This window comes from Dendrobates tinctorius, unplaced genomic scaffold (genome assembly GCF_039654945.1).
Source record: "Dendrobates tinctorius isolate UK_male_01 unplaced genomic scaffold, ASM3965494v1 ptg000098l, whole genome shotgun sequence".
NCBI lineage: Eukaryota > Metazoa > Chordata > Amphibia > Anura > Dendrobatidae > Dendrobates > Dendrobates tinctorius.
This window is the reverse complement of record NW_027361766.1, coordinates 22841785-22851176: the sequence shown is the minus strand read 5'-3', so window position 1 is coordinate 22851176 and position 9392 is coordinate 22841785. Positions and strand designations below refer to the sequence as shown.

General features: G+C 39.4%; 1 protein-coding gene across 2 annotated transcripts in view; it reads right to left on the bottom strand.

The window, feature by feature from the left end:
- Positions 1 to 4369: 4369 nt before the first annotated feature.
- Positions 4370 to 9392, bottom strand: part of MFSD4A (major facilitator superfamily domain containing 4A) — a 182866-nt gene continuing 177843 nt past the window's right edge. For both annotated transcript variants that reach the window (XM_073587218.1, XM_073587217.1), the window contains one exon: positions 4370 to 6421. In XM_073587218.1, coding sequence (XP_073443319.1) covers positions 6366 to 6421 — 56 coding nt within the window. In that variant the 3' untranslated portion in view covers positions 4370 to 6365. The remainder of the gene's footprint in view (positions 6422 to 9392) is intronic.

Here is a 9392-nt window from a genome sequence, read left to right as displayed (position 1 = left end):
GGTGGCTGACTAAATACTTATTTCCCCACTGTATCTGTCCTAACATTGTATCCAATGGATTGACTACTCTCTCAATTTTTCCAGGTCAAGTCCAAACTAACTTTTATTCAAACTGTAGAACAAGGAATGTGATTTACATCCTAGTTTGCAGTTGTCTCAAGATTTATGTAAGTCAGACAGGTCAGAAACTCCGTCGTCGAGGCATACAGCACCATGTTTCTAATATTACATGTGCACACAAGGACAAAGCGCTGGGCAAACCAGTTACTTCTTTGGCTAATCATTTTCTTCTTTACCATAATGGGGTTTGGGGACACCCATGCATCATGGTAGTGAATAAAGGTGAATCTTCAATAAGAGGTGGCCACTGCACCGCTGTCCATCCTGATAAATTTTCACTTTGGACAGCTTAGCGCCGAACGGCTTAAATGAAGAATTATTATTCACTGGTTATTATAAACAGTAGATTGTGTGTTTTTGTTTTTGACATTCTTTTTCCTTTTTTCTCTCCTTTTTTTTTTTTTTACTCCTCCATTGTGCTAGACATTCATGCGGATAGCATGGCGCATGTTATATATATTTAAGCCAACTGAACAATTATGTTGTTCTTATAACTCTCTCATGCGCATTGCTCTCCGCATTTTCATGCATTTATCTTTCATTCATGCTCCATTTTTCATTTATTAATATATTATTTTATTTTTTAATTTTTTTCTTTTCAGGTTTTTTTATCATACGAAAATTACACACTGTCTTTCAAATAAGAGCCTTTTGGGTTTTATTTTTGGTATATTATTGAAATTCATTTATTGCACAAGGATGCTGGATCCCTAGGATCCCTTATCTTTTGTTGGCGTCACATAGGGTTGCAGTTTATCATTTGTTGGTTTCATTATTTATCTTTTCATTTACTTTTTGATACACATGGAACCAATAATATTATTCTATTATGCCATACTTACCTTCAATATGTTCATAGCACCACTTCGTCGTGCATTTCCATCTAATCATTTCAATGACACTGTCAATAAATAGTTTCATTAATTTATTCATGTTTTATTTTGGTTCGTTATGTACTGGGTATAACAAACATTACCATAGTGGATATTTCACCTGTTATGTATATGTGTGTCTTTTCTTCCACCTCATATGTGCGTTAAGGGACCATTACGTTATGCATGACGAGATTCCCTTATATATGTGACAACAGTGGTTTGTACTGCTTGCTAAATATCTACTACACACGCGTGTGTGATTAATCTTTCATACATTGCGCATGCACACCTAACTTTGTCTATTGAAGCGCCATGTCTTTATCATGCATGCGCAGAGTTTCCTTTCCTTTTTCCTTCCCATAGTACTGTGCATGCGCATTTCATTCTAGCTTAATGAAGCGTTGTTTGTATTCCGCACGCGTGATTTTTCTGTTTGCTATGCTGTTTCCATGACAGTACTTGTGGTTGAGATCTTCCGATTCCCGTGAGCCGCGCATGCGCGGCTGCCGCTTCTGGACGCCGTCTCCCTGGATGTTCCAGTGCATGTGTAAGTCATTCATACTCATTTATTATGTATATAAAGACACAAACTTGGACAATTAGTCCACTTTCCCCTGAGGAAGCCACGCTTTCAGTGGCAATACGTGTAGGGTCCTCATCACTTGTACCATCATGCTGGCAGCAGGTCTTTTTCTTACCCTGATTTTTCCATGAGGTTATTTTTCTCTCTGGCCTTTTCATTTCCTAGTCAGGATGTTTAAATGTGTCCTGCGTTCTAGCTTATTTGGGCTTTTCCTTTCCATACGTTTATCAATGAACATTTTCTGTTTTTAGTACAGACTCATTGCTGTGTACAAGACATTAGCTCCTTTCATAGATCTGTGTCCTCATTTATCGTGTCCTTTTGCTCATATAGGACAATATCTTTATTCATGGATCTATGTCTTCTTATATTCATTTTGTCTTGTTGCCTTCTTAGGACAATTATGAGGTCTAAGGGGTAAGGTTTCTCCTTGTGGAGAGTGTCATGCCAGCTCTGGCTTGTCAAGGTAAGGAGGCTTATTCGCCGTGCACTGCTCCTCTGGGAAAATAATATGCAAATTGCCTCTTCAGAGAAAAAGAGGACTTGAACTCTATAGCGCCACCTGTTGGTAGTAGTGATCCTACAAGTCACAATCAACCCTTTACGAGTCTTGTAATATGACTTAGGATAAAAGCCAAATCAGAATCTCAATTTGCAGACACGGTGTTTCAAGCTATTGGCTCTCGTCAGTGCAAAGTATGAGAACTGATTTGGCTAGGTGAGAGGCTCTGGACTGAGGTCTAAAGGGTAAGGTTACTCCTTGTGGAGAGTGACATACCAGTTCTGGCTTGTCAAGGTAAGGAGGCTTATTCACCGCGCAATGCTCCTCTGGGAAAAATATAATCTATGGTTGTATGCCTTTTCTGTTACTTCAAACACATAATAATCTCACCTATAAATTTCTTGTCTGCTTTTTTTAGCCCGTATAATTGTGTATAGTCAATAAGAGATTTGGTGCCCATTTATTGTTCTTTATTTCCTATTTCATTTATCATATAGACATTGTATTTTTAGTAACTCACCCCATTAAAATCTAGATTTGTAACATTGTAACACCAGTTTTTCATCTTTGTCAATATTTGACTATCCGTACCTGCAGCTAGCACAGTGAAGGAGGTCAGTCTTTTTGTCCCTACATGGATCTTGAGTGGTTTTGTCATATGGCCAATCTTTGGCCTTTTTAATTGTTTTTAGTCAAACTTTGTCTTGTTTGTGGTTTTTTTTTTTCATTAATAAAAATTGTAATTTTTTTGTATTACTTTTTGAGTTATCATTTTAAGGGTGATCATGACCGTTATACACATTGCTTTTTCTCTGTTGTCCATTGTTGTTAATTTCCATGTTTGGTCATTGATCCCCTTTAATACTTTGTAGTGCCCTCAGGTCTCTATTTCCAAACTTAAAGTAAACCTGGTACATCTTTTTAATATCATGAGTGATTGAACGTACTAGGCCTTTTGATGTAAAAGAACCACACACATAGCAAAATCTGTTCGGATGATTGATGCACTGTCGGGGCATTTTTCTCTTTTAAATCAGATCAAACAGTAGAGTATGTTCAGTTCAATGGTGGTGAAAACGCCAAAAAAAAAAATGTGATGGGCCGACCAACTATATGTAGATATTTCCCCAGAGATGACAGAGGCAGCTTGTATTGTACTGGAGGTTTTCTGGTGGATAACTATATACAGTTGTGAGGTAAATGGGTCAGCCTATTCCTTACAGATGAACATTTGCAGACAGGCAGTTTCTCAGTGTGATATTGGCTGCTTTCAGGTTCTCAGTGGAGACCCTCACTCAGTTACCCCTCAGTGGCTGTATTCTTCCCTCTGAGGGGGCTTACCCTCACAGAAATGCAGTGAAAATCCTCTCACAATGGCGGCTGTCCGTTGCCTTCCCTTCTATCTCCCTGTGGCAGGGCTCAGATTCCTGTAGAGGCCTATCTCCTGTCAGAGTCTCACATACCAGTCCTTGCTGCCATCACCATCCTTTTCTGACTGACTCAAATCTTACCGCCCTATAACAGTTAGCTCCTCCCCATAACATGCGACTTTCTGAGAAGCAGCCATTGGTTGACTGCATTGTCAGTACTCCTTCCCATAAAACTCACTAAAACCTTTACTGATGTGTCCCTGTAAGAAAATTCACAATTAAGTAAGAAAAGCAAAGAAATGGGAATAACATAGGAAAAACCACATACACTGAAAATGCAGAAACACAACAAAAATACTTCTATCTCAGAAACTTTATGTGATAGAGCAAAACTAAGTATATTTTTGGAATCAGCGCATCAAACTCCATAAAACAGACATATTACCTTTGCTGATGATTTTTTTTGTGTTGACCAGTGATATAATCTGCCTATGAATGGGACATCCCCTTTAAAACCTCACATGGCTATAAAACAATACTTATAGAAATATAAAGAACAATAATGCATCAACTATGGCGAGCTGCAGGAAGAGGGAGCGGGACACACAACAAAACTTCAAACTCCTCTCTGACTCCCATAACCTTTTCCACCCCTTACACCAATCAATTTTATCTTATCAAAAAAATCATTCTCAAGTATTTACCTGTAATTAATCAGGATGATCGTCTCCATGATATCATTCATGATGGATGCAGGGTGGTAGCTAAAAGGGGCACTTCACTTGGACACTTGCTATCTCCCAGCTTCGTACCAGCTCACAAATCACCCACTACATGGCTGTCAATCACAGGTGTGCACAAAGCAGATATAATGCGTGCCGATATGCAGACGGCAATAAACATTCTTTTTCTTCTTCGCTTAATGTTTCTTTTCAGTTTATTAACTGTGACACAACACATGTAGTTTATTGCATTTTTTTGTCATGTATGCCAATCACAATACATAGGGTACACCACCCGTAAATTAAAGGAAAGGATAGCTAAACATCTTACCAACATAGACAATGGAAATGCTGGTTACTCTGGAGCGGCTAAGCATTTTGTCACAGTTCACAAGAAAGACATTTCTAAACTTTCATTTGTTGGGCTTGAAAAGGTCAATCAACCCATCCGAGGAGTCAATTGGTAAAAACAGCTAGCTCTCAGGGAGGCCTACTGGATACAATGAACACTATGCATCCGAACGACCTTTTCTTTATTTATTAATTTTTTTTTTTTCATTCATTAAAAAGTGCAGGCAGTGCTCGTCGATTGCTCGGTAACCAATACATTTATAATTTGTTGACATTGTTTATATTTTTTGATTTAGGAATGATTTTGTTTCTAATTTTTACAACTCGTTTTTTTATTTATTTTTCTGGGGTTTTTCTATATTTTCTGTGATGTGATTTTTTGATATTATTATTCTCACTCATTACAAAGGTTCAGGCAGTGCACATTGTTTGCACTGTCACCAATTCACCAATGCATCTGTGTTTTGAGACTTTGTTTATATCTTTTGATCTGGGAATGATTTTGTTATCTATTTTTGTAACTTGTGTTTTTCATTTATTTGTTTTTCTGAAGTTTTTTTTAAGTTTCCTGCGATGTATATGTTTCATGTTTCAGCTTCCACCTAATGTTTTTTGGTATCAGGTCTTGTCATAGTGTAGCCTAAATTTTTTTATCTAAGTCTACGTTTTTTTTATATATTTCTGCCATTCTATGTATGTTTATGTGGTTAATAATAATTGCCTTGATTTATGGTAGAAACATTTTTGTACCTTTTCATGTGTTTTATGCTTTTTTGCTAAACATTTTTTTTTCTGACCATTAGAATGTGGATCTTATGTGCACTTCATTGCATGCATTGCATTTATTCTATTACTATCATGTGTGTTCCTCTCTCCTCTCCAGCCACAGGTGCCAGATTATGGGCGTTGTCTTTGTTCTAACCTATTGTAATTGTCCTTATGTTAGACAATGTATATATGTTGGATTGTTACACTTATGCCTCAGCCTATAACTAAAGGTGTCAGGTATGAGGCCTCGCCTTTTAATGTTTTAACTACGTTTGAATAAAGAATTTATTTTATCCCTGGGTGGTTGTGCTGGAATCTTTCCCCATTTTTCGTCTACTGCATCAACTATATGTCTGATTACACAAAGTCTAACACTGAATAAAAATCTATATTTTTTTGTCATGAGATGTTATACTAATGGAGTATTCTCAAGTTTGAAATGTATGACCTATCTGGGATAGGGCATAAGTTCTCAATAGCTGGAAGTCTGACCACATGGACCTACTCTGCTCACAAGAGCTGAGTGGAAGGAGCGAAGGTTGATCATGCACACTGCCACTCCATTCATTCTTATGCGAGTGCCAAAGACCAGCTGAGCGCAGCTCTCGGCTGTCTCTGAAGGTTCCATTAGGAATTAACGGAGTGGCAGTGCGCCTGATCAGCTGCAGCTCCTTTCACACAAGGATCTTCAGAGTCCCAGTACTTGTGAGGGGTGTGGGTTCCAGCGGTCTGACCCCCAGTGATCTATTGGATTCGGGATAAATTCCAAACTTGAGCGTATCACTTTAAGGAATTTGTCACTGCTTGTGAGAAGGTTCACCTCCATAACATAGTGCAGTAAAGTACAGCTTTGTAATGTGAAAACACAGGGACTCCAAGGACCAATATTCAGTCTCTGTGAATGGATCAATAGAGGTCATTCTAGAAGCTTCATAGAATGGGAGGAGAATGTTGACCACATATGCTTTATTCTTTGTTAATTTTATCTGTTTATGAGAAGGCACTTTGGCTTTTCCGGGACTCCTACAACAATTAAATCACAGAAGAAAACTAGAATTTTGCTTGGAAGCATTCCTATTGCTGATACCGATCTGGATCACTGCCGTGTTCTGGAGTTTTGCCTGATGAGTCTGTAGAAATAAGTGATACATGTTACTATTTGACTGAAAATGCATAAACACAAGCAAAAGAAATGCTCGCAACCAATTATAAAATCAAGAAATGAAACTTGGAAAAACTAATAAATAGTATTGGCTTTAGCTACAGCCTACATATTACAAGTCTTCATATAAAGAAGATGGGCTACACTAAACTGAGTACATTTTCCTTGTCTAGATTGGTTTTACATATCAGTTTTACAGTCCAAACATCAACAAATGAACCGAACTGAACTTGGATCACCATTGAACTCCATGGTGGCTGGAAGTCTAGATGTGTAAAAACCATGTGAAATCAGCCTACAGCCGGCTGGCCGTACGTGTATATGTCGGCATGGGTAGGTCCACCTACATTTAGGCTGAACACTTGAGCCTCTGATGTGTGTATGCCATGCACCTATGATTAAAGGGCCCATACACTTTAGATAGTTGCCAGTTGACTGCTATTTCTCCCATATTCAGAAGTGTTCCCTCTGGAGAGTGCCCTTGTGTTAGTTATGAGAAAGCTGATGCCAGACTCCTCTGGCTGCATCTTGTTTCACCAGAAACAAGAGGATCAGCAATCCAAACTCGAACACCCGAAATCCTTATTTCTCCCAACATCATCTGTTGGGGAAGAGTTGAGAGGCACCAGTACAGATTAGACCAGTGGATTCAACCGACGGTAGTCTAATGTGTATCAGGGCCTTAACAGCTGATGCTACTAAAATTAACTGGATCTCCCAATGTTCAGCAGATCTCATTTCTTGGCCAACCTATGGGGGGGGTGTCTATACACTACTAGACTCTCCCATACATATGAATACTTTGCTGGGCAGTAGTTTTCAATGATTAGACATGAGAAAACAACTACCAAACATATCTAGTAGCGGTTTATCTCCTGGGAAAACAAATGAAGCAGACATCATCTGCGGGGAAGATTAAGCAAGCTGTAATGAAGATAGGGTAGTTCACTTCTGCCAAAATCATTTAAATTAATGGGGCCTTAAAGGGGTTGTTCTATACTAAACCAATTACCTATCCGTAGGATAGGTCAGCAGTATGAGATTGGTGGGATCCTGGCACCTTCATTGGTCAGCAGAAATTTGTTTCAATGAATGCTGAATATAAGCAAAATACGAGATGGAACACAGCCGCAGTGTACATTGTTTGGTGGAGACTGCCTGGTGTTGCACCTTATCTTCACCTACTTAAGGCATGAATAACAATAGATTCACTAGTAGAGTTGAGCGATACCATCCGATACTTCAAAGTATCGGATCGGAATGGATCGGCCGATCTTTAAAAAAAGTATCGGTATCGCCGATTCCGATACCGGAAGTCCCATTCAAGTCTATGGGATTTCCGGTATCGGAATAAGAAAAACCCTGTTTTTGCCTTGTACAGCCTCTCTGGGGTCTGTACGGGCCTTTCGGGGGGCTGTGCCGGCCTGCCAGGGGGTCTGTGCAGGCTCCGGTGGTCTGTGCCGGCCTGCCGGGGGGCTGTGCCGGCCTGCCGGTGGTCTGTGCAGGCTCCGGTGGGCTGTGCCGGCCTGCCGGGGGGCTGTGCCGGCCTGCCGGGGGGCTGTGCAGGCTCCGGGGGGCTGAGCCAGCCTGCCGGGGGGCTGTGCCGGCCTGCCGGTGGTCTGTGCAGGCTCCGGGGGGCTGTGCCGGCCTGCCGGGGGGCTGTGCCGGCCTGCCGGTGGTCTGTGCAGGCTTCGGGGGTCTGTGCAGGCATCGTCCGATGGGACTACAAGTCCCATCGGGCGATGCCTGCTACCATGACAGTGATTGATACATTAGCCAATGATGGGACAGTAGTAGTCCCATCATCCAGCTAATGTGTTGAATGTAAAAAAAAAAAAAAAAAATTACATGCTACATACATGCTACATACATACAACATGCATACTACATACATGCTACATTCATACTACATACTACATACATGCTACATTCATACTACATAAATACTACATGCAACATACATACTACATATATACTACATACATACTACATGCATGCTACATACATACTGCATGCTACATACATACTACATGCTACATACATACCACATATATACTACATACATACTACATGCATGCTACATACATACCACATACATACTACATACATACTACATACATACTACATGCATGCTACATGCTACATACATAACACATATATACTACATGCATGCTACATACATGCTACATACATACCACATACATACTACATGCATGCTACATACATACTACATGCATGCTACATACATACTACATGCTACATACTACATATATACTACATGCATGCTACATACATACTACATGCTACATACATACTACATATATACTACATGCATGCTACATACATACTACATGCTACATACATACTACATATATACTACATGCATGCTACATACATACTACATGCTACATACATACTACATATATACTACATGCATGCTACATACATACTACATGCTACATACATACTACATATATACTACATGCATGCTACATACATACTACATGCTACATACATACTACATATATACTACATGCATGCTACATACTACATGCTACATACATACTACATATATACTACATGCATGCTACATACATACTACATACATACTACATGCATGCTACATACATACTACATGCTACATACATACCACATACATACTACATATATACTACATGCATGCTACATACATACTGCATGCTACATGCATGCTACATACATACTACATACATACTACATGCTACATACATACCACATATATAATACATACATACAATACATTCATACAATACATACATAGACATACAGTACATATAACATAGAGTAACATACTTACCAATACTTGTCACATTGTTCCCCGAAGCCATTGTCTTTTCCGGAATAAATATTAACATAACAAACCACAAAAATACTCACCCACGATCCGAAGCAGTCCACGA